This window comes from Accipiter gentilis, chromosome 2 (genome assembly GCF_929443795.1).
Source record: "Accipiter gentilis chromosome 2, bAccGen1.1, whole genome shotgun sequence".
NCBI classification, from domain to species: domain Eukaryota; kingdom Metazoa; phylum Chordata; class Aves; order Accipitriformes; family Accipitridae; genus Astur; species Astur gentilis.
The window spans coordinates 53,830,182-53,853,637 of NC_064881.1; the positions used below are offsets into that span (position 1 = coordinate 53,830,182).

The following is a 23,456-nucleotide window of genomic DNA, read 5'->3' on the forward strand; positions in this document are numbered from 1 at the left end:
TTGGCACCACTTGATGGAGCTTTGCTCTAGCAAAATGAAGGTCCTTTTGGTGCATTCATAGCTCCTCCTTGAGCTCAGCTCTGCCCTCCCGGCGTCAGCACCGGCAGCCACACGATGTCCCAACACCTCCTCTGACCTGCACAGATGAGTCACATCAGTGTTTTTAAGAGGGACACATGGATTTTGGGTACTCAGCATCACAGTAGGGGAGGGGGAGGGTGGGACACCCCAGTACCCCTGTGTGCCACGTGTGGACAAGCAGGCAGGCTCCAGTTCCTCTGCCCCTTCCAGCCTCCATAGTGTGCTTTGCTTTGGTAAAGGCTTGCTTACAGCTTTGCTCTGGAGAAGCTAAAATTAAAACAGTGACTCCACTGCAGACTGAAAACAGAGCATTCCTTCTCCACCCGCGTGCTTTGGATGGACATCAGAAGCCAAACCCAGGCTGTTAAATCCCCTGTGTAAAAACAATCTTCTATTCTGATCCTCAGTCCACCATGGCTCGCTGCGGTTGGGATGTTCAGTTCCCAGACTTGTGTTCAGGGGGCTCTGAAATGGGATTTGCCTGGAAATGGAAAACATAAACACAAGAAGCCAGTATCTCCGCAGCTTATTGCCTTAAACAAAAGCTTATTCTCCTCCAGAGAAGGGGGAAAACAGAAGTTAATTCATGGATAAAGAAAGAAAAAAACAAACCCTTCAGGATCTCATTTTCACCCCATATGTCCCCTAATTCTTTGGGAAAGGGGAGTTTTGCAGTCAGCCAGTGCAAAGATGGAGACCTCCCCCTACTCTCCAATCAGCCAAAACACTTAGTGTGGGACCAGCCCTCATAGGGATAAAAGCCTAAATGCCCCAATCCTCAGTGAGCCACTGCCAGGTGGTGCAAAGCTGCTCCTCGGACGTCCAGCCCCACTGAAGGCATAGAATCCCAGAATCCCAGAATGGTTTGGGTTGGAAAGGACCATTGAAGGTCACTTAGTCCAACCCCCCTGCCATGGACAGGGACATCTCCCACTAGACCAGGTTGCTCAAAGCCCTGTCCAACCTGACTGAACACTTCCAGTGATGGAACATCCACAGCTTCGCTGGGCAAACTCTCACCACCCTCATCATAAAGAATTTCTTCCTTATGTCCTATCTAAACCTACCTTCTTTCAGTTTAAAACAATTGCCCCTTGTCTTACCTTTTGAGGCACTGGTAAAAAGCCTCTCTTCATCTCCCTTATGAACCCCCTTTATATATTTAAAGGCCACAATAAGGTCTCCCTGCAGCCTTCTCCAGGCTGAACAACCCCAACTCTCTCAGCCCTTCTTCATGGGAGAGGTGTTCCAGCCCTCCGATCACTTTTTGTGGCCCTGCTCTGGACCCACTCCAACAGGTCCATGTGTCTTGTGCTGGGGACCCCAGAGCCGGACACAGTGCTCCAGAAGGGTCTCACCAGAGCAGCATAGAGGGGGAGAATCCCCTCCCTGGACCTGCTGGTCACGCTGTTTTAGATGCAGCCCAGGAGACGATTGGCTTTCTGGGCTGAAAGTGCACATTACCAGCTCACGTCCCATTTTTCATCCACCAGTACCCCCAAGTCCTTCTCCACAGGGCTGCTCTCAATTCATCCATCCCCCAGTCAGTATTGACAAGGGGGGTTGCCCCAACCCAGGTGCAGGACCCTGCACTTGGCCTTGTTGAACTTCATGAGGTTTGCATGGGTCAAGTCCTGCCAGGGCTGCCAAAATTTCTGTCCCTGCAGAGGCAACTGGAGAGAGCACCAGCAAAACCTGGTGAGGCGGTGCTTTGCTCCAAAGTACCAGTCCCACCATTGTATTTTTGGAGGGGTGAGGTATAAACTGCTTTAATTTGCAAGCCCTCATATGTGTGAGCATCATGATGTTTTGACACATCCCATGCCATGACGCTGGGGACCCCAGTAGTTTCCAGTGGGTCCTTAGGTGCAACCACCATAGGGTGCTGCTCCTCCGCTCTTGTTGCTGGAATCCAGATGGGTGTGCACACAGACGGAACATTTCTCCTGACCCTAAATCCTCCCTGATACTGGGACATGTCCTTTGCTTGCTGGCCAATTCTGTGCTGCTGCTGCTTTGCTGCAGGGCTCTGGGCTCCTCTGGGATGAGAAGATCAGATATAACTTGCAGAGAGGAAGGGGAAAGGTGGTGTTTCCAGTAAGATGAGTGTTAAAATAGAGGTAAGACTTCTTCTCTGTGGAGGAAAGAAATTAATGGCTCCTATAAGCAGGGAGTGAACCTGCAAGCCAGGAGGATCTTGGCAGCCTCTGGGGAAGGACTAAGGATTTTGGAGGGCTGAAACCAACTCTAAACATGTCCCATATTTAATGAGTAAAATGATTTTTCAGGTATTTTAGGCCTGAAACAGTCTGCACAGCTCCCCACTCACAGCAGATGCTGTGTCCTCTCTCCCACAAGGGCTGGTGGCAAGCCCTGGTTCTGCTGAGCCTCCATCACTGGGACCCCGATATGCTCCAGGAGTCTCAGAGCCCCAGCACCACAAGATGCCCTCCTGGTCCAAATCCCCAAAGTGTGGGGCTGGGGAGGAAGCCCCTGCCCACCCCCTGCACCCTTGGTCCCACCTCGCACCCCTGCCTCCCCCAAAACCCCCGCACAAAGCATCTGCCCTGTAGCAGTGTCTTTGCCCATCCAGCACCCATCAAAGGGACAAAACAGGGGCTGTGACACCAAGCCCTGTCCCCTGCTGCCTTCCCCCCGCTCTCCAGCTGTGTTTCTTTCTGCAGTCCCCAGCCTCCTTCTTCCCATATATTTGAGGCAGGACAAAACTCATAACAGCAGTGACTCCGGACCTGGTCATTTGTGAGACTTCAGTCCCCGATCAGCGTCGCAGCAGGGACAGCCAGGAGCTAAAGCCACAGCAGACGCTTTCTTTATCTTAACCCTTTTTTGCCAAACAACCACTTTTCCACCCAGGCAACCCCATCCCTGTCCCAGGGTGTCCCCCGGCCAGTGGCAGGGCCTGGGGCACCCCACAAAGCCGGTCCCCATCTTGAGTTCCTCTAGATGTCACCCTCAGCCGTCTTTTTTCCCTTCCTTGGATTTTCCTTTCTCCAAGATCCTGCGCTTTTTTTTTTTTTTTTTTTTTTTTTTTTTTTTTTTTTTTTTTTTAAATTCCTTTCTGATCTCTTTCCGGCCATGTGTGATTGCAGTTTCCTCTGGGCGTCCATTTCATCAGCCCGAAATTAAGGAGCGGAGGAGAGGGGCGGCAGGCAGCCAGCGGGAGCAACCACCACCCCCCTCCCCATCACCTCCCCCTCCCCACCCACCACCACCCCCAACCCCGCATCCCCCATCCCACCCCACCCGGGACCTCGCTACTCCCCAGGCTGGCCGAGCACCCCTCGGCACCCCTTTGCCTCACCCCTCTCCCAACCTTGGCCCAGAGGCCGGGGTGGGGGGGACACGGAATCTGTCGTCTCAACGCAGGCACCATCAGTTTTGGGGGTGACTTTGCTTTTTTTCTTTTTTTTTTTTTTTTTTTTTTGGCTGGGTTTTCCCCCCTCCCACGCCACCCTCTTCACCCTCAAAGGTACACCCCCCCCCCCCCCCATCCTGCGGTGACCGGATGGTTTTCGTCCCCTCTGGTTCTGAACCGCAAGGCCATCGCCGCCGGCGTTGCCTATCTTCTCCCACCGCCGTTGGATGCCAACGCCAGGGCCGGATTCAGCCTCGGCGAGAAGGTCACGGTACCTCCAGCCCACCCTTTTCCTCCCCGCTGCCGCCAAGCCCGGCTCTGTACCGTGGCCGTGGCGTGGCGGAGGGGACGTCGGCCGTAGAGGAAACCCACGCCTGGGGCGAACAGAGAAAATCCCCGGGGAGGTTTCAGCTATTTGGTTCGTCCTCTCCTGCATGAGACAACCCCGGCTCTGCGGCTCCGCCGGACGATGGCCGAGCAGTGAAGATGTCCGTGGCCAGGCTCAACAGCATCAATGGCTTTCTGGAGGACGGCAGGATGGAGGCAGGGGACATGGGCAGGATCCTCCGCTGCCTGGAGATGGGCACCGTCCTCACCTTGTTCTATCAGAAGAAGTCACAGAGGCCGGAGCGAAGGACCTTCCAGGTGAAGTTGGAGACCCGGCAGATCATCTGGAGCCGGACACCCGAGAAGGTGGAAGGGGACAGTGAGTATCGGTGGCAGCGGCGCTGTGGGCTGGGGATGTGCTGGTGGGGTGTCTGGCCACGGTGGGGTGCCTGGCCGTGGGGTGCCTGGCTGTGGTTGGATGTCCTGCCGTGGTGGGGTGACTGGTTGTGGGGTGCCTGGCCATGGTGGGATGTCCTACCGTGGTGGGGTGCCTAGCTGTGGGGTGCCTGGCTGTGGTGGGATGTCCTACCGTGGTGGGGTGACTGGTTGTGGGGTGCCTGGCCATGGTGGGATGTCCTACCGTGGTGGGGTGCCTAGCTGTGGGGTGGCTGGCTGTGGTGGGATGTCCTACCATGGTGGGGTGACTGGTTGTGGGGTGCCTGGCTGTGGTTGGATGTCCTACTGTGGTGAGGTGACTGGTTATGGGGTGTCTGGCTATGGTGGGATGTCCTACTGTGGTGGGGTGACTGGTTGTGGGGTGCCTGGCCATGGTGGGATGTCCAGCTGCAGTGGGGTGACTGGTTATGAGGTGCCTAGCCATCATGGGGTGCCTGGCAGTGGGGTGCCTGGCCATGGTGGGGTGCTCTACTATGGTGAGATGCCTGGTTGCAGTGGTATGTCCAGCCACAGTGGGGCGGCTGGCTGTGGTAGGGTGCCTGCTGTAGCGGGGTGCCTGGCCTTGGCGGGATGCCTGGCCGTGATGAGGTGTCTGGTTATGGTAGGGTGCCTGGCTGTGGTGGGGTACCTGGAAATAATGGGGTGACTGTCCATGGTGGGGTGCCTGGCTGCAGTGGGGTGCCGGGCCGCAGTGGGATGTCTGGCCATAGTGGGTAGCCTGGTCATAGTGGGGTTCTGACCATATTTGGGTGCCCTACCTCCGTGGGGTCTCTGACCATGGTGGGGTGCCTGGACGCAATGGGGTGCCCTGCCACGGTGGGATGCCCTGCCATGGTGGAACGCCCAGCCATGGTGGGATGCCCTGCGGTGGTGGGGTGCCTGGCCATGGTGGGATGCCCACAGACACAAAATGCAGGAGCTGCTGGGATGAGCAACCCCCACCTCCCCTCCAACCCAGCTCATGTGGTCCATAAATTGCCATGGGGCTCAACTGCTGCCATGTCATCCCTGGGGTTTTATACCCTCCCTGGCAAGGAGGTAAAGGAGCCGGCCACCACCTTGCCTACTCACGGTGCTTTTAATCCTAAAACTGCAGCGCTCAGGCTTCCAGGGCAGGCAGCAGCATGGGGTGGAACACGGTGGTGGCCCCATGCAGCCCAGAAAGTACTTGGCCAGGTGGGCTCTGCCCCACATGCATTAATGACATCAATGCAAAGTTTGGACTGGTGGCATTGGCGTCCGGCACAGGAGATGCTCCCACTGGAGCATCCATACAAATCACCCTTACTGGTGGATTCACTGGTGGCTAGTAGGCTGTTGGGGCATACTCCCACCGCCAGGCATCAGTGGGCCTCCATGCCTTGGTGCTTGTTACCTGGTTGCTCGTTACCTCAAGGCTTGTACCTCCTCTTTAACTGACCTAAAAAGAACCAGTGGATGAAAACACGGGGTTGGGGTGGCATGGAATTATACCATCAACTCATCCCACATCCCCATGTGGGGAGGAACCCAGTTTTGGGGTGTCTTCTCACCCAGACGATGGCAAAGCCTACCCTGGGAGGTTTGGGAGGTGGCAGCTGCCTTTTCCCTAGGAGGGCTCAGGGGGTATCCTTAAAATTACCCAATTACCCATCTCAAAATCACCACCCATCACTAATTTTGCACGAGGTGGAGCAAAATCCCCAGGAGGATTCAGCTTTTGCTTGGAGGGGCCGACTCTGAGCCAGGCTGCCAGCCATAGAGAGGTTTGAGCCGGGAAGAAGGGTGGCAACTGGAGATAAACATCGGCACAAGCAGGATCCATGCTTGTCCGGACCTGCTGGGCGAGGGAGATGAACTCACCACCAGCCCTTGGGGGGGAGCAGATTTGTGGGAGGAGGAGAAGGAGGGATGAGCGAGGGGAGGAAAGGCACCCATTTTTGGAGAAGTGGTTTTGGTCCTCGCAGGGAAGAGCTCATTCTCTACTCACTGAAATAATGCATTTCTGGGTCCTTAGTTTTCTTTGGGAGCACCATGCGCCACTGTGTCGGGCTCCCGATGCCCTGCCTCAGTTTCCCCACCAGTGCCTTGGAATCTGGCTTCTCCCATGTGACTGCCCAAAACCCCCCAATGGGAATGAGTGGGCACCCTCCGAGGCCATCCAGAAAGGGGGGAGGAAAGGAAAATCCCTCTGGTAATGGTACAATCCTGCCACCCAATCCCACCGCTTGCTTTCCTCAGTCTGGAGTGGGAGCAATCCCTGTCTTGGTGCTGAGCTGGAGCATCTTCACCCCCTGGTCCAGCCCTGCTCCGTGCTCACGCATCCTCCCGCTCGCCGTGATGTTATGGAAGCGCTGGGATCTTCTATTCATCCCTGGGGTCTCGCTCCCACCCTGCGCCCGACCTCACGCCTGCCCGGGCCATTTTAAATCCCCCCTTTCAACCAGGCAACCGGCTTGCAGAGGGATTAGGAGGGACAACCAACAGCGCTGATGTCTCTGTTACAGATTGGCAGGGCCAGGACGCAGATCCTGGCTCTCCCCTAGACACCCCACACCATGCAGGCTAATTACACGCTTCGTTAAGCAGCCGATGGACACGTGTCCATGCTGATGGGGTCGCCTGTAGCATCACTTCCAAAATTAACCTCATCCTGGAGGGTTTTCCAGCTCATTGCCCTCGGCAGACCCTGGTCCCAAGTGCAAGGATGAAATCTAGCAGAAAACAGCCCAAAAGGGATCTTTGCAAGAAATTAAAAGAAATAGGGGTGCAGGGAGCTTGGCAAACCCAAGAGCATTTCAGAGGAGTGGTTTGCCACGACGACAGCTAATTGGGATCACACCTCCAGCCCTCGCTAACCCCAAATAATTGGAAATAGGACCGTTTGAGGGGGAGAAAATCCAGATGGGGTTTAACACAGCCAGACCAGGAGGAAATCTTTTATTTCAGGTTTTAAATCAGCTTCACAACACCACAGGGAGCCCTGAGGGATGCGGTCACCCAATTCCCCCTCCCTGTACAGGAGGGTCTGAGCTGCCACATGTCCTGCAAGAAGGGATGACCGAGGCAAACAGGAGGTGACATGGCTCGTGCCACTGCAGCGCTGCCCAGGCCAGTGGGATTTCCCAGCACAACCATTCCCTCCAGCTGCTTTGCTTTGCTTTTCTCCTAACGCATTAAGAAAACTCCCAGGCTCTCAGCATCCCTAAAAGCCACCAGGCAGAACCTGGTCCTACACCATCTTCCCACCATTTAAAAATCTTCTTTGCGCCACGCTGCTTGCTTTGCATTAGAAGAGAAAAGGGATTTTCGCAGCTGGAACCGACTTCCAGAGTGTTTTAATCGCCCGGGACCCCTGAGACAATGCGGGGAGGAGTTTGGAGACATAGTTCTGACATGATCGCTGCAAATCCGCTGCAGATGTGGTTTCCAGGAAGCCGCCGGCTGCGTTGCATTGTGCAGCCCCGCGCCGCTCCCTCTTCCCTTGGCTCTTCATGGGGCCGGGCTGTTTGCCCTGCAGAGGACTTGGGAGTACCGGTGGATGAAAAACTGGACATGAGCCGGCAATGTGCACTCGCAGCCCAGAAAACCCACCGTATCCTGGGCCGCATCCAGAGCAGCGTGGCCAGCAGGTCCAGGGAGGGGATTCTGCCCCTCTGCTCCACTCTGGTGAGACCCCCTGGAGCACTGCGTCCAGCTCTGGGGTCCCCAGCAGAAGACAGACACGGACCTGTTGGAGCGGGTCCAGAGGAGGGACATGGGAATGGTCTGAGGGCTGGAACACCTCTGCTATGGAGAAAGACAGATTTGGGGTTGTTCAGCCTGGAGAAGAGAAGGCTCCGGGCAGACCTTCTTGTGGCCTTTCAATACTTAAAGGGAGCTTTGTAAGAAAGATGGGGACAGACTTTTTAACATGGACCGTAGCGATAGGACAATGGGTAATGGTTTTAAACTCAAAGAGGGGAGATTCAGACTAAATACAAGGAAGAAATTTGTTGCGGTGAGGGTGGTGAAACACTAGACCAGGTTTGCCCAGAGAGGTGGTCAATGCCCCATCCCTGGAAACATTCCAGGTCAGGTTGCATGAGGCTTTGAGCAACCTGATGTAGTTGAAGATGCCCCTGCTTATCGCAGGGGGATTGGACTGGATGGCCTTTAAAGGTCCCTTCCAACCCAAACTATTCTATGATTTTATGATTATTGGCAGCACCCAGAGACCGGGTCCGAGGCCGGATCCTGGAAGCGTTGAACTGGGGGCATGGCTACAATGCAGCTTGTTGATGGAGCCTAGTTAGCCACTGGCTTCTTGCCCCTCTCTGGTGCCCTGTGGATGGGCAGCTTTGGGGATGAGCAGCTGGTTTTTAACCTATAAAACCATTTTTACCCCCAAATATCTGCCTGTTTTTACCGAAGAGGGTTTGCTCTGAGCCATGGGGACTGCACAGAGACAGCAACGGGTTTTCATTTCTTGAGATCTAGTCCCAAAATAAAGCACATGCAGGGGTGCAGACCTCCTGTGTGTCACTTGTGCTAAAATCCCACCCCGATCTGTGAAATTTGGCTTGCGGTCCTCCAGCGAGAGAAGGCTGGATAAAGCCTCCAGTGTTTTCTGAGGCTTTTCCGCCAAGAAAAACTATTCTGCACCTCTTTTCTTGCTTAATCAGCCCGATTTCTCCCCCATCCCTTATTCCTCCCCGCATTCGGCTTTTCTTTCCCCGCTTTGGATTAGGCTGATGATTTCCATCAAGGCACCGGCATGCCTGCACCCTTCCCCACTGCCGCATCGGAAACGCAGCTGGGCTGGAAATTCTCCGGGAAATGACCTATTTCCTCGGCAGGACAATACCCCGACGTGGAGGTCCGGCTGCCCTCGGCCCTACAAAGCCCTTTCCCGTGCCAGCGGCTCAGCCCCAGAGTGCAAAGCAGCCTAGGGGGGGTGATACTTGGGGGTGATACTTGTGGTATCGAGAACAATTTTGGGTGTTATTACTAATATCATCATATTATTATTCTGCTCCTGGTGGGACGAGTCCACTCAGCAAAACCAGGGGTTGGAAATCTCTCCCAGCAGCATAGACGTGAGGAAGACCGCGGTCCGGAAACCCAGCCCTCCCGCCGCCAGCCGGGCTTTATATAGCGAGATAATGAGAGAGCAGCACAGCAGGAAAGAAACGCCCTGTGGTCCGGACTGCCGGGGCTCCAAATTGCCACCTTTGGGCAGATGTCTTCAATTAAAAGATGAGCTCAGCCTAACCCCGAACAGGGTCTGTCTTGGGGAGGAGAAGGCAGGGGAGAGGTGGCTGGAGACGTGCTGGTTGGGATGGGGCAGGCTAAGCCTGGAGGACACGTGGCACCCAAAAAGCAAGGAAGCCAGTGGGCAGCACCGTCGGGATGCCACATTCTGGGGTCGCGAGTCCCTGGAGGACACACAGGAGTGGGGTGCCATCACACACCTGGAGGCAGTGCTGCAGGGACACCCTGTCCTGGGGACATGGTTCCCTGGAGGACACATGGCCACAGCACCCACAATACCATCACAAACCCGTGGGTAGTGTCGTGGGGGTGACCCATCCTGGAGACAAGGCTCCCCAGAGCCACATGGTCTCCTGGCGGTTCCACCTCCTGCATCTTCCCCGAGCCCCACACATGGCTTCATCGTGGCAGGGTGTCAGAAGAAAGTCCCATGTTCCTCTCTTCCCGCAGTCGATATTCGGGAGATCAAGGAGATCCGCCTGGGGAAGAACTCACGGGACTTCGAGCGCTACCCTGAGGACGCTCGCAAGCTCGACTTCACCATGTGCTTCATCATCCTCTACGGGATGGACTTCAGGCTGCGGACGCTCAGCGTGGCTGGTGCGTGGGCTCCCTCTCTGCTCCATCCCGGCCACCCTTGGGCTCTCACCCCCTCCCCAGCATCCCATCTACACTATACCAACCTCACCACCCTCCTCTCACTCCTCCAGCTTTCTGTGAGGAGGACATCAACCTGTGGATAACGGGCCTCAACTGGCTGGTGGCGGACACCCAAAAAGCCCAGACCCCACTGCAGATTGAGAGGTGAGGAAGGACCACCAGGTCACATTTCTGGTCCCCATCTGGGGGGACCAAACCCTCACCATCTGTCCATCCTCTCCTTCCCAGGTGGCTGCGGAAACAGTTTGATGGGATGGACCGGTCGCGGGAAGGCAGGTGAGCGCCGGCACAGCCCCATGCCAGGAAGCAGCCGGTGGGTTCTGCTGGACAGGGCTGTATCCCCCCATTTGCACCCCAAATCTGGAGGCTGAACCAGGCTGGGGGTGAGGTTTTGGGGGCAAGGTAGTACCAGGTTATCTGGGGTGCTTTAAGGCATCGAAAGTCAGACTCGAGTGCAGGTGCTGTAAGGACCGTGGAGAACGCGATGCCCCCATGCCTGCTGCTGCATTTCCACCAGTGCCAGGAGGGGCTGGGCTGTTAATGCAGCCCCTAAATATCTCCCCAAGACAGGCAAAACCCCAAATCAAGTGAATTTGGACTTAAATGATTATGGGGATGGGCATCATCTCCAGATGGGATGATGGCTCAGAGCCCCTGACTGGTTCTTGTATGTGCTCCCACTCCCTGACCCTCTGCTCATCGTCATCCCAGACCCCAGATAATTAAGGGTCCTGTGCCACTGTGGGGGTCCACAGTCTGGTAGGTTTAGAGCCCCGTGCCAGAGACCGCGTTGGCACGAGGATTTGGGCTGGGACCCTTGGCGGTGTCAGCTGAGACCCATCCAGGGGTTATCCATCCTCTGTGGGGTCTGCCCAGCTCCCTGACACCGGCTCGCCCTCCCGCAGCATCACGGTGAAGGACCTGAAGGCCATGCTGCCCCAGGTGAACTACCGCGTCCCCAACATGAGGTTCCTGCGGGACAAACTCGTGGTAAGGACCCACCGGCCACCCCAGCTATGCAAGGAGATGGTCTTCGAGCCCCCCCAGCCAGACCGGAGCTGGCCCTGGTCAGGTGGCCCCACTCTCATGCAGCACCATCTCCCGCAGGAGGTGGAAGCCAGGAATGAGATGACTTTCTCCCACTTCATCCAGTTCTACAAAAACCTGATGTTTGATGCACAGAAGTCGGTAAGAGCCACGGCTTGCCCTCCCAAGCATCTCCCACCCTGTGTAGCATGTCCCCCACCAGCTAAGCCTGGTCCCCTCCTTTGCCTTGCAGGTCATCGAGCAGCTGGAGCTCTCCTTCCCATTGCGGTGAGTACCCCGGAGCCCTGCGGCTTCCATCCCAGCCAAGCCGCCAAGGGTCGGATCCATCGGGTGGGCAATGCAGCCGGGCTGTGGGGCAGAGCAGGGGATGGGAGCGGGAATGGGAGTACGGATGGGAACGAGGATAGGAGTAGGAATGGGAGAGGGGATGGGAAAGGGGGTGGGAGAGGGATGTGAAAAGGGATGGGAGCAGGGATGGAACCAGGGATTGGAGAGGGAATGGGAGCGGGGATGGGAGTAGGGGTGGGAGAGGGGGTGGGAGCAGGGATGAGCAGCGATGGGAGTGGAGATGGGAGTGGGGATGGGAGCAGGGATGAGCAGGGATGGGAGAGTGGATATGAGAGGGGATGGGAGAGGGGATGGGAGCAGGGATGGGAGCGGGGGCTGAGAGCAGGGACAGGAACAGGGATGGGAGCAGGGATGAGCAGAGATGGGAGTGGGGATGAGAGCAGGGATGAGCAGACATGGGAGCAGGGATGGGAGTGGGAATGGGAGCAGGAATGGAAGAGGAGATGGGAGCAGGGATGAGCAAAGGTGGGAGTGGAGATGGGAGCAGGGATGGGTGCCAGGGATGTAGGAGCATGTCACCCTGCCCTCCTTCCCGTATCCACGGGCAATGTTGCACACTCCGGCTGTGTGCCCACCTCTCCCAGGTCACAAGGTGACACTGGGAGTGTTTGCTCTAGTAGCACCCAACTGCTTGAGGTTCCCCTTGCACCCCCGTGGCCTGCATTTTCCGCAAGCCCCTTGCCAGCTGGCAAGGAGTGGGGCAGGAATGGGGGCATAGGGAGGCTGAGCTGTAGGTGGACGCTGGTGGCCTCGACTCTCCCATGGTGTCTACCCCAACTCCTGCTCCTGGTCCTCACTGATGGCCGCTCCATGTCCCAGGAATGTGGACCGCCCCGAGCTGTGCCAAGTCTCCCTCTACGACTTCCAGAAGTTCCTGCTGCACGACCAGAAGGTGGGTGCTCTTAGAGACCCCTGCAGCATCCTTCTCAGCCCCAACCTAGGAGACCTCCATGGGATGCCCCAGCCTGGTTATCCCCGTAACAACAGCCATGTTTACACCCCAGGAATCCTGGGCCAGCGACGTGGGCATGGTGCGGGACTACATGTGCACCTACCTCAAGGAGGGCTCCAGTGAGGCGGTGGACCCCTCCTTCCAGCTGGATGAGGTGGGTGGCCCCACGCAGCACCCATCCAGGGGAGTCTCTCCAGCCCCTTCAGGCTCTGACCTCTCTGCTTTCCTCCCAGTTCCTCACGTACCTCTTCTCCAAGGAGAATATGGTGATGGATGCCAAGTATGAGCGCGTGGTGCCTGAGGAGATGAACCACCCCCTGTCCCAGTACTGGATCTCCTCTTCCCACAACACGTAAGGATAGGGTGGGCTCTACCTGGGGACCTTTGTGAGCATCCCATCACCCCAGCTGGGGCAGCACTGGCTGCTGATGGTCCCTCTCTCTCTGCAGGTACCTGACAGGGGACCAGTTCTCCAGTGAGTCCTCCCTGGAGGCGTACGCCCGCTGCCTGCGCATGGGCTGCCGCTGCATCGAGCGTGAGTCCCCACAGCACTTCGCAGAGTTGCTGAGCCCCCCCCAGCACCTTGGGTCACATCAGACAGACCGTGCCCTGCACCCATCCCACAGCACTGGGGTGGGGGGTCTTCCATACCCTTTGGGGGCTCCAAAACGTGGTCCCCAGTGCACAGTCGGTGACCAGCATGTGTTAACCAAGGTGTCTTCCCTCTCAGTGGACTGCTGGGATGGCCCAGATGATCTCCCCATCATCTACCATGGCCACACGCTCACCTCCAAGATCAAGTTCCTGGATGTGCTGCACACCATCAAAGAGCATGCGTTCGTCACCTCTGAGTAAGCCCCAGCCCCCCAGTGACACCCCAGTTCTGGGCTGGGCAAGCAACGTCTCCTTAACCTTTGTCCGAAGCCACCATTCCCACCTGCTTCCTCCAGGTTCCCCATCATCCTCTCTATTGAAGACCACTGCAGCATTGTCCAGCAGAGGAACATGGCCTCCCACTTCAAGAAGGTCTTTGGGGACATGCTGCTCACCAAGCCGGTGGACATCAATGCCGATGAGTTGCCCTCACCCACCCAGCTCAAGAAGAAGATCCTAATTAAGGTGTGGACAAAGACTGTTTTGGGCTGGGAGGGATGGTGATTCTCTCAAATCTTGGGACTCAAGAGTGATATCCCTCTGTGCACAAGTAGGACATCTCTCCAATATTCTTCTGCAAGAGACGGTCAAGGGGAACAGGGGGTGGTGGAAAGGGACCTGCAGAAGCCCGAGCATGGCCTGAGGGCTGGGAGCTCAGTGTGATGGGGACACCATGCCCACCACTGAGCTCCCCTCCCTGGGCTGTCCCCAGCACAAGAAGCTGGTCGAAGGGAACCTGTACGAGGAGGTCTCCACCGCCAGTTACTCAGAGAACGACATCAGCAACTCCATCAAGAACGGCATCCTCTACCTTGAAGACCCCATTGACCACGTAAGGGCCTCCCTGCCGATGGCAACCAGGTGCCGAGCAGGGTCTGCCGGATGGGAATGAGCATTGGGTTTGGGTTGAGCATGGGGCATGGGCTCACTAGACCATTGCACTCCTGGGGGGGGAGGGGGAGAGAGCAGAAACAGGCATCCCAAAGCCCTGTCCATCCATGCCATCATCCTCCCCACACCACTGATGCTCTTCCTCCCTCCCAGACCTGGAGCCCCCATTATTTTGTCCTGACGAGCAACAAGATCTACTACTCAGAGGAGACATCCCGCTACCAGTTCAATGAGGATGAAGAGGAGGTGGAGCAGAAGGAGGTGTGTGAGGGTCAGGATGCATCCAGGGAGCAGGGGGATTTAGGGAGGACTTTGTGGGGAAGGCGAGAGAGTGGCAATGCCCATTTTGGGGTGAACTTGCAGGAGTTCAATAACAACGAGCTGCACTTCACGGAGAAGTGGTTCCACGGGAAGCTGGGAGGTGGCCGCGATGGGCGACAGATTGCCGAGAAGCTGCTGCACGAGTACTGCACCGAGACGGGCGGCAAAGACGGCACCTTTCTGGTGCGCGAGAGTGAGACCTTCGTGGGCGACTACACCCTCTCCTTCTGGTAGGAGCCCCAGTGGGGACACAGGATCCCACCCTCCCCAGCCGGTCTGGGCATCCCACTGGGGAATGACCCTCCAGCTGATCCCTGGGCTGGTGGCAGGAATGGCTTTTGGGGGGGGAAAACACCACATTTTTGTGCAGCACACAGACCCCCCCGAGCGTGGGATGGTGGGGTCGTGGACCTGAGTTGACTCACCCCTGCCTTTCCCCCACCATCATGGTAGGAGGTCCAGCCGGGTGCAGCACTGCCGGATCCACTCGAGGCAGGAGGCCGGCGCCACCAAGTTCTACCTGACGGACAACCTGGTCTTCGACAGCCTCTACAGCCTCATCTGCCACTACCGCGAGGTGCCACTCCGCTGCAACGAGTTTGAGATGCGCCTCACCGACCCTGTCCCCCAACCCAATGCCCACGAGAGCAAAGAGTGAGGATGGTCCCCATCCCCTCGGTCCCTTGGGTCCACCAGGCCTCTTCCATCCCCGGTGTCAGGTCTTGGGTGCCCGCCGGGGTGTGGAGATGCCGGTGCCAGCCCACCACCTCCATGCTCTGCCCGACCAGGTGGTACCACGCCAGCTTGACGCGCCTGCAGGCCGAGCACATGCTGATGCGGGTCCCGCGGGACGGAGCCTTCCTAGTGCGCAAGCGCAGTGAACCCAGCTCCTACGCCATCTCTTTCCGGTGAGTGTGGACATCCCAGTTCCCCAAGGCCGGTTGGGCTTGGCCACAGTGCCCACGTTGCCAGCCAAGCTGAGAACTGCCTGGCTCGTGTCTGTTGTGACTCCATCCTGGGCGGCAGGGGTTTGTGCTGAGTCAGCGGGGTGACGTGGTGGGATGCACGATGCTGTCCGGTGATGGGAAAGCCACGTCCTCAGGGTGGTCACCCCGGTGGCATCCCTGCAGGGGCAGGGCATCACCTCCTGCCCATCCCTTTCATGGAGCTAAGGTCCGGCCAGCCCTCACATATCCCCCCTGGCTCTCTTGGCCCCAGGGCAGAGGGGAAGATCAAGCACTGCCGCATCCAGCAGGAAGGTCGGCTTTTCATGCTGGGCAGCTCAGCCGAGTTTGAGAGCCTCGTGGACCTCATCAGCTACTATGAGAAGCACCCGCTCTACCGCAAGATGAAGCTGCGTTACCCCATCAACGAGGAGACCCTGGAGAAGATGGGCACCACTGTGAGTGCTCCCAGTGGTGGGGATGGTGGGGATGGGGACCCAGTGCCATGGCCAACCAAACTCCATCCCCAGCTCCACCATGGTGGAAAGGTCTCCTCCAGCCTCGTGGCTGAAGCCCAACCAGAACTGGCCAAGCTCATTCCACAGCCATTGCCCACGGTTATACCTGCACTGTAATTCCCTTCCAACAAGTTGCAAAGGGATACTAGGCCCCTCTCAACCTCCTCTCGATCACATGTGGTAGTCCAGGTCCCACCATATCCCCTTGTAGCCCCTGCCCACATCCAGGTGACCCACTCCAGCATTTCTCCTTGCAGGAGCTGGACTATGGAGCTCTGTACGAGGTGCGGACCCCCCACTTCTACGTAGAGGCCAACAAGATGCCAATGGCCAGGGTAAGGGGCTGAGCTGCTGTCCCTGGGAGGTGGAGGGTGGTGGGACATGACAATTCAAGTGCTGGGGCTCCTGGGTGGTTCCACCCTCAGACCCACCACATCTCCCACCACTGACCTGAGAAATGGTGACGTTTTGCTGCGGTTTTCTGACCCTCAAGTGATGCTGGAGCTGGACCCTTCCCACATCACCATCATTTGGGGACAGTCTGAGCTCCAGTGACAGCATTGTCACAGCATGAGGGGGAATGACAGGTCTGGAGAGAGTCCAGCCTGGAGCAAGGACCTGACACAAGTTTGCCCCAAAAGCAAGGAAACCCCCATGGATCCCTTTGCACTGGGGAACCCCAAAAAAGCAGGTTTAGGGTCAGTTCCTAGGTTGTGCGGCCTCCATCCTCAGAGGTTTTTGGGACAGGCTGGTCTCAGAACTGACCCAATCTCCATCCTTCGAGGTTTTTGGGACTGGGCTGGTCTTGGAACTGACCCTGGAGGAGGCTGGACTGGAGCTCCAAGGTTCCTTCCCCATGATCCTACAATCCCATGGTCCAGCACTGCTCTGCCTTAAAGGTCCCTTTGCAGCAGAGCAGCTCTCAGGCTAAGACCAAACATGGGAAAGCTTAACCCAAAGGTTTTTTTCCAGGAAGTGTGGTAATATCAGGGGATTAACCCCTTCAGTGCACCTGGAGAAACCATTGGGGGACCCAGAAGAGGAACCCGCTTTGTGCTGAACAGGGTAGTCCTACAGGACCACAGGCACCTCCAGCCCTCTTGTCCCCTCTAACATGTCTCACTGCTGGCGTGAGCAATTTGAGGGCATCATTTGGGGTGTTGGGCCTTCAGGACCCCCCATGCTCCACCATGGGGGCTTGAGGAGCTGGGCTGAGTGGGGCATGCTGTCCACCAGCGTCCCCGGGCACCGGCTGGTGACACGTGTCCCTCTCCCCTGTGGTCCAGTGCACGGTGAAGGCTCTCTACGACTACAAAGCACAGCGGGAGGACGAGCTGTCGTTCTGCAAGCAGGCCATCATCCACAATGTCGACAAGCAGGACGGCGGCTGGTGAGGGCAGTTGGGTGGCCCCGGGTGGACATTGCCGTGGGTGGGAGGTGGAGGGGACACCCTGGGTTTTCCCGCGGGTTGTCCCGCGGTGGGTTTTAATTGCCTCCTTTTCTGTCCCCCCACCCTTTCTCCAACTACTTCCCTACATTGCATGCAGCATGAACACCCCTTTCCCCCCCCAAATCAGTCCGCTTGCCTTGATCCTCTCACCCCTTGCAGGTGGCGGGGGGACTACGGGGGCAAGAAGCAACTGTGGTTCCCGGCCAACTACGTGGAGGAGATCGTCAGCACGCAAGCGCAGGAGCAGGATGAGGCTGTGAGTGCCATGTCCCCACGCACCCGGGACCGAGGCCACCTGAGATGCCTCCAGCCCCGTTCCAGCCCAGACCCTTATCCAGAGGCTGGAGGATGCTCCTGGTCCCACTCCAGCTTGGACCCTTTTCTGGAAGCTGGAGGATGCTCCCAGCACCATGCCAGCCCAGACCCTCATCCAGAGGCTGGGGGATGCTCAACCACGGAGCAGAGCATGCCAAGAGGGTGGTTAATTTTTCTCTGCTTTTGCTCAGACTTGGCCGATTCAGAGAGCTGGAGGGAGGCTGCCAAATGGAGCGGGCACCAGGCTCGGCCCCGCATGCCTCCCCCACCGCCCCCTCTCCCTTCCTCTCTTGCAGTCATCGGAAAACAGCCCCCTGGGGAACTTCTTGAAGGGCTTCATCGATGTGCCATCCTGCCATGTCGGTGAGTGTCCCCACCACGTTCCCGTGGTGGCTGCGGGAGCCCGCCGGGATGGCGTGCACCCCGTGCTGAAGCTCAGTGCCGTGAGCTGAGGCTCCCCAAACTCATCACGCAACTGCCAGCCGGGCTTGTGCTTGGCACAATGTGCCGGGGAGCAACTTGGGGCTGTGTTTGGAGGGATTTGGCTGATTTGGGGGGAATTTGTAGGAATTCAGATGTCCAAATGATTCGGGGGACATTTACCCCTGGCTCAAAGGACAATGCATTTTGGTGTGGAAAGCTGAAACCATACATTAGAAAAATGGGATCCTCGCAGGAGGAGGACCCTGATGGCTGGTGGGGTGCCAGGAGGGGCTGGTGGGGGCCCGGGAGCGGGACCGCTGAGGTTTCGTTTGCTCCACAGAGCCATCCTTTGGGAATGTCTTCGAGTAAAGCCCCCCTCTGATGTCCTTATAGTTATCTCCAAAGACGGGAGGAGCTCCAAACCATTTGTCTTCACCATCCATTCCCAGCAGATGTCCCACGCAGCCCAGTCACTGGATGTGGCCGCGGACACGCAGGAGGAACTCAGCGAGTGGGTGGCCAAGATCCGAGAGGCCACGCAGAACGCCGACGCCAGGGTGAGGGGCACCGGGGTACAGACAATGGGGGTGGACGGTCGTGTCCCCCAGCGGATGGTCCCCAAAGTCTCTGAAGGAGGAGGCTGGAGGAAGACTTTCAGCTCGTTTTCCCTTGTGCAGATGCAAGAGGGGAAGATCATGGAGCGGAGGAAGAAGATTGCGCTGGAGCTCTCCGAGCTGGTTGTGTATTGCCGCCCGGTGCCGTTTGATGAGGACAGTAAGAGCTGGAGAAGGGGGTTGATGGGATGAGCATGGGAAGACATGGGTTGGGGAGGAACCAAGCAGTCACAGTGGGCCACTCCCAGGCCACCAGACAGCCCCAGGTCCTCCACTGATGGTCACCTTGGTGCTTTCAGAGATTGGCACGGACAAGGCATGCTACCGGGACATGTCCTCCTTCCCGGAGACCAAGGCGGAGAAGTATGCCAACCGCAGCAAGGGCAAGAAGTTCCTGCAGTACAACCGGCGCCAGCTCAGCCGCATCTACCCCAAAGGGCAACGCCTGGACTCCTCCAACTACGACCCGTTGCCCATGTGGATCTGTGGTAGCCAGCTCGTGGCCCTCAACTTCCAGACGCCTGGTAAGTCCTGCTCCTGGGGTGGTTCCTGGGCTCAGCCCCACAGGTCACCCCAAAATCCCCATCCCCAGTGGCTCTGCCCTGGCCCCTGTTGCTGGAGGTGGTTTGGGTGATTTCTCCAACCTTTGTCCTCACCCTGATGGGGACATGTCCATGCAATTCTTGGGTGCTTCATGCAAAACCCAGCTGCATCGCTTCTGTAACCAGGGTTCGGGGCTCTTAGCAGGGGGTTTGCCAGGGCACGACCTTCTGCCCGAGGACCTCGGGGAGGTCTCTGAGCCCCATGGCTTAGAGCTGTTCCGTCCCCACGGCCACAGACAAGCCGATGCAGCTGAACCAGGCGCTCTTCATGCTCGGTGGCCGCAGCGGCTACGTCCTGCAGCCTGACATCATGAGGGATGAGACTTTTGACCCCTTCGACAAGAACAGCCTGAAGATCGTGGAGCCCATTACAGTCCAGCTGCAGGCAAGTGGGCAAGGACAGCAAGTCCACTTTGACCTCTGCCTTGTTTTTGGGTCAACTGGGGGTGGTTTTTACATGTTTCAGCCACATATTTGCTCCACGGAGTTTGTTACCCCATGATCTTTTGGCTTTGTTGGTCTTTCTCTGCATGCAGCATCATTTTTTCTGGGGGGACAACCCCACAATTGCACAGAGCTGAGCCTAACTTGAGTGAGAGCAAGGTGGAGGGTAAAGTAGATAAAACAAGCCCAGAAGCACCTTACTCAACCCTTGGGTAATTTCGGTGTTAGAGCACGGACAGGTTGGTTCATAGGCAGCTGACTCTTGAGCACGGCATAAATCCAGCAAAAGTTTTTAAAATAATTTCATGGATACAGCTAAAATCAAGCTAAAACCAATCAAAAATCATAAAGAAGTTGTGGTGTGGCTAATTATAGCCATGAAGCTTTTGGCAAGCCGAAACCAACTGAGCCATGGGGCTGGCTTGAGGAGTCCTTCCTTGCCGAGCATGGCCGGACCTTACCCTCCTCTTCCTCCTCTTCCTCCCACAGATCCTTGGCGCCCGGCACCTGCCCAAGAACGGGAGGAGCATCGTGTGCCCCTTTGTGGAGGTAGAGGTGTGCGGCTCCGAGTATGACAACAGCAAGAACAAGACAGACGTCGTAGGTGAGGGTCCACGTGGGTGACATTCCCACCCAGCCCCAGGGACAGGTGGGGACACCAGGACAACCCTAACCGTGCCCTTTGGGGTCCTCTTGGACATGTGGGTGATGGGGCTGGGTTTCATGAAGAGGACAGGCATCTCCCACCAACGTGCTGGTGCCATGCCCTTGATGTCCATGTGTCTAGCCCTGCTCTGATCCTCCCCGCTCTCTCCTCGCCCCATAGCTGACAACGGCTTCAATCCTGTCTGGCTCTTCAAGCAGTTTGTCTTCGACATCAACAACCCTGAGTTCGCCTTCCTCCGCTTTGTGGTGTACGAGGAGGACATGTTCAGCGACCCCAACTTCTTGGCACAAGCCACCTTCCCCGTTAAGGGCCTCAAAACAGGTACGGTCCTTCCATCCGCACCACCACCATCATCATCATCATCAAATCATAGAATCATAGAATGGTTTAGGTTGGAAGAGACGTTTAAAAGTCATCTAGTCCCCTGCAACCCCCCTGCAATCATTATCACCATCATCATCATCATCATCTCCTCGAGGATCTGGCCGTGGGTCTGAGCTCATGTCATGGTGTTGTGCCCAGGCTACCGGTCGGTGCCGTTGAAGAACAGCTACACCGAGGACCTGGAGCTCGCCTCCCTCCTCATCCACATCGAGATCATCAACGCCAAGGCAGGTGGCCCAGGCGGCTTGGGGAACCCCGTGCCTCAGTTTCCCCAGCCAAAGCAAGGGTGAACAGCACCTTGGGGTGTCCTGTCCACCCCACCAGCATCATACCCTTTTGTCGGAGCAGGAGGAAGACGAGGAGAACCTCTACTCATCCATCCAGCAACTACGGGACCGCGCCAGCGAGCTCTCCAGCCAGGTCTCCAGCTACGAGCGCACCAACGGCTGCGACTCCCGCTACCAGCAACGCCTCGACGAGCTACGGGCAGCCCAGGAGCGGCTCATGGAGCTCACCGAAGTCCGCAACCGCAAGTGAGTGTGTCCCCTTCCCATGACTTCGGGAGGTCCCTCTTGGGAGGGTCCTTAAGGCCACCAGCCTGCTCCCTACCAGGTTGATGGAGAAGAAGAAGAGGGACCGGCAGATGGTCACCAAACGCAGCTGAGCTGGATGGACACGAGCCTGCTGACCCGCTGCGGACCTCCCCTGCCACCTCCTCTCCCGCCGCAAAGGGAGGTGGGGTGGCTGGATCTGGACACCCCCCCCCATGCCCGGGGCTGGGTGACAGCAACGTGACAAATTTGGGGACGAAAGGGGACTTTGGGTAGTTCTCTGTCGGGGCGAGGCAGGAGGCGGGATGCTCTGGTGTAAATCCCGGGTGCCTCTGGCTTCGTCCCATGTCCCCTGGAGCTCGTGGCCATGTCCCTGTCCCCGCAGGGTGGCCACCGCAGCTCCTCTTCACCCTGCGTCCTCCGTGTCCCACCACCCCATGGCAGGGAGGGGGGCAATGAGCCCTGTGACTGATGGGGAAACTGAGGCATGGGTGCCCAGCCGGCACAGGATGGGGCAGGACCGGCCACCTCCATCCTGGGGACGGGACCGGCTGGCAGCAAGGCACCAGGATGGGGACGCAGGGGACACTTTGGGGGGGAGGGTAGGGGGGACATTTTCCCCCCCCGCTATAAATATCTGTATTTTCTTCTTTTATCCAGCGTGTACATACAGCACGGGAGTGGGGGGTGGGGGGTGTCTGTACCAGCCACAGTATTAGGGCACAGGGGGAACCCCAAAATGTCCGGAGATGCCCTCAGCATGGGCACAAGGGAACGGGGGACCAGGTCTGGGGGTGCCCCATGGGGCCAGGGTGGCCGGTGACAGGGTGCCCCGAGCAGGCACCGGGCAGATGCAGGCACCAAGGTGGCCCCAGAGGGGACAGGGATGTCCCCAAGGTGACGCCAGTGTTAGCACCAAACCCTGGGAATGGGGACGGATCCTGCTGGTAAAGCCCATGGAGGTGGTGCCCAACAGGACGGTGGCTGGGGACATCTTGGGGTGTCCCCCAGGGTCGGGGCGTCCCGCCGGGGGGGATCTGTGTATTCTTTGTATGAAAATAAATCTATTTAGCCAATATTTATACCCCGCTGCCGTGGTCTGGTGTCCACCGCCCCATCCCAGCTCTGCTCCCAGCCCCGATGTCCCTAGGGTGGGTGATGTCCCTAGGGTGGTGGCTCGGTGGTCCCGGATCTGGTGTGTCACTCTTGTCCCTGTGACGTGTCCCGGCAGTGGTGGGGACACTCGGGCAGTGCGTGGGTCTGTGCTGCGGTGGGCAGGGCCACCTGGAGAGGGGACGAGGGACAAGGGGACATGGGACGCAGGACATGGGACACAGGGCACAGGGCATGGGGGACACAGGGTACAGAGGTGCGGTGACACAGGGACGATGGATACAGTCGTGGGGACGCAGGACACAGGGTCATGGGGACACAGGGCTCAGGGGGGACACAGCTATGGGGACACAGGGACTATGGGGGGAGACAGCTATGGGGACACAGGGACTATGGGGACATGGGACACTGGGCCATGGGGACACAGAGCTATGGGGATGCAGGGACTATGGGGACACAGGGCTCTGGGGCCATGGGGACACACAGCTATGGGGACACAGGGACATGGGGCCATGGGGACACAGCACTATGGAGATGCAGGGACTACGGAGACATGGGACACTGGGCCATGGGGACACAGAGCTATGGGGACACAGGGCCTATGGGGATATGGAGACACAGAGCCATGGGGACACACAGCTATGGGGACACAGGGCCATGGGGACATGGGACACAGGGCCATGGGGACACACAGCTATGGGGACAGAGGGACTATGGGGACATGGGACGCTGAGACATTGGGACACAGAGCTATGGGGACACAGAGCTATGGAGATGCAGGGACTATGGGGACATGGGATACAGGGCTCTGGGGACACAGAGCTATGGGGACACAGGGACTATGGGGATATGGGGACACAGAGCCATGGGGACACAGAGCTATGGGGACACAGGTCTATGGGGACAGAGGGACTATTGGGACATAGGACACTGGGCCATGGGGACACAGGGACTATAGGGACATGAGACACAGGGCTCTGGGGACACACAGCTGTGGGGACAGAGGGACTATGGGGACATGGGATACAGGGCTCTGGGGACACAGAGCTATGGGGACACAGAGCCATGGGGACACAGAGCTATGGG

General features: G+C 57.8%; 1 protein-coding gene across 1 annotated transcript; it reads left to right on the forward strand.

The window, feature by feature from the left end:
• Positions 1-3,534: 3,534 nt before the first annotated feature.
• On the forward strand, positions 3,535-22,326 carry LOC126049489 (1-phosphatidylinositol 4,5-bisphosphate phosphodiesterase gamma-1-like). Its single transcript, XM_049825968.1, has 32 exons — positions 3,535-4,163; positions 9,923-10,072; positions 10,183-10,276; positions 10,361-10,408; positions 11,038-11,122; positions 11,240-11,320; positions 11,412-11,446; positions 12,347-12,419; positions 12,532-12,633; positions 12,713-12,831; positions 12,929-13,014; positions 13,210-13,330; positions 13,430-13,598; positions 13,846-13,965; positions 14,178-14,285; positions 14,388-14,575; positions 14,799-14,999; positions 15,134-15,253; positions 15,564-15,747; positions 16,065-16,142; positions 17,094-17,197; positions 17,417-17,513; positions 17,869-17,935; positions 18,389-18,552; positions 18,673-18,769; positions 18,909-19,133; positions 19,448-19,596; positions 20,145-20,259; positions 20,482-20,643; positions 20,845-20,933; positions 21,055-21,239; positions 21,319-22,326. The coding sequence occupies exons 1-32, from the start codon at positions 3,944-3,946 to the stop codon at positions 21,368-21,370; spliced, it is 3,888 nt and encodes a 1,295-aa protein (XP_049681925.1). The 5' UTR covers positions 3,535-3,943; the 3' UTR covers positions 21,371-22,326.
• Positions 22,327-23,456: the final 1,130 nt, after the last annotated feature.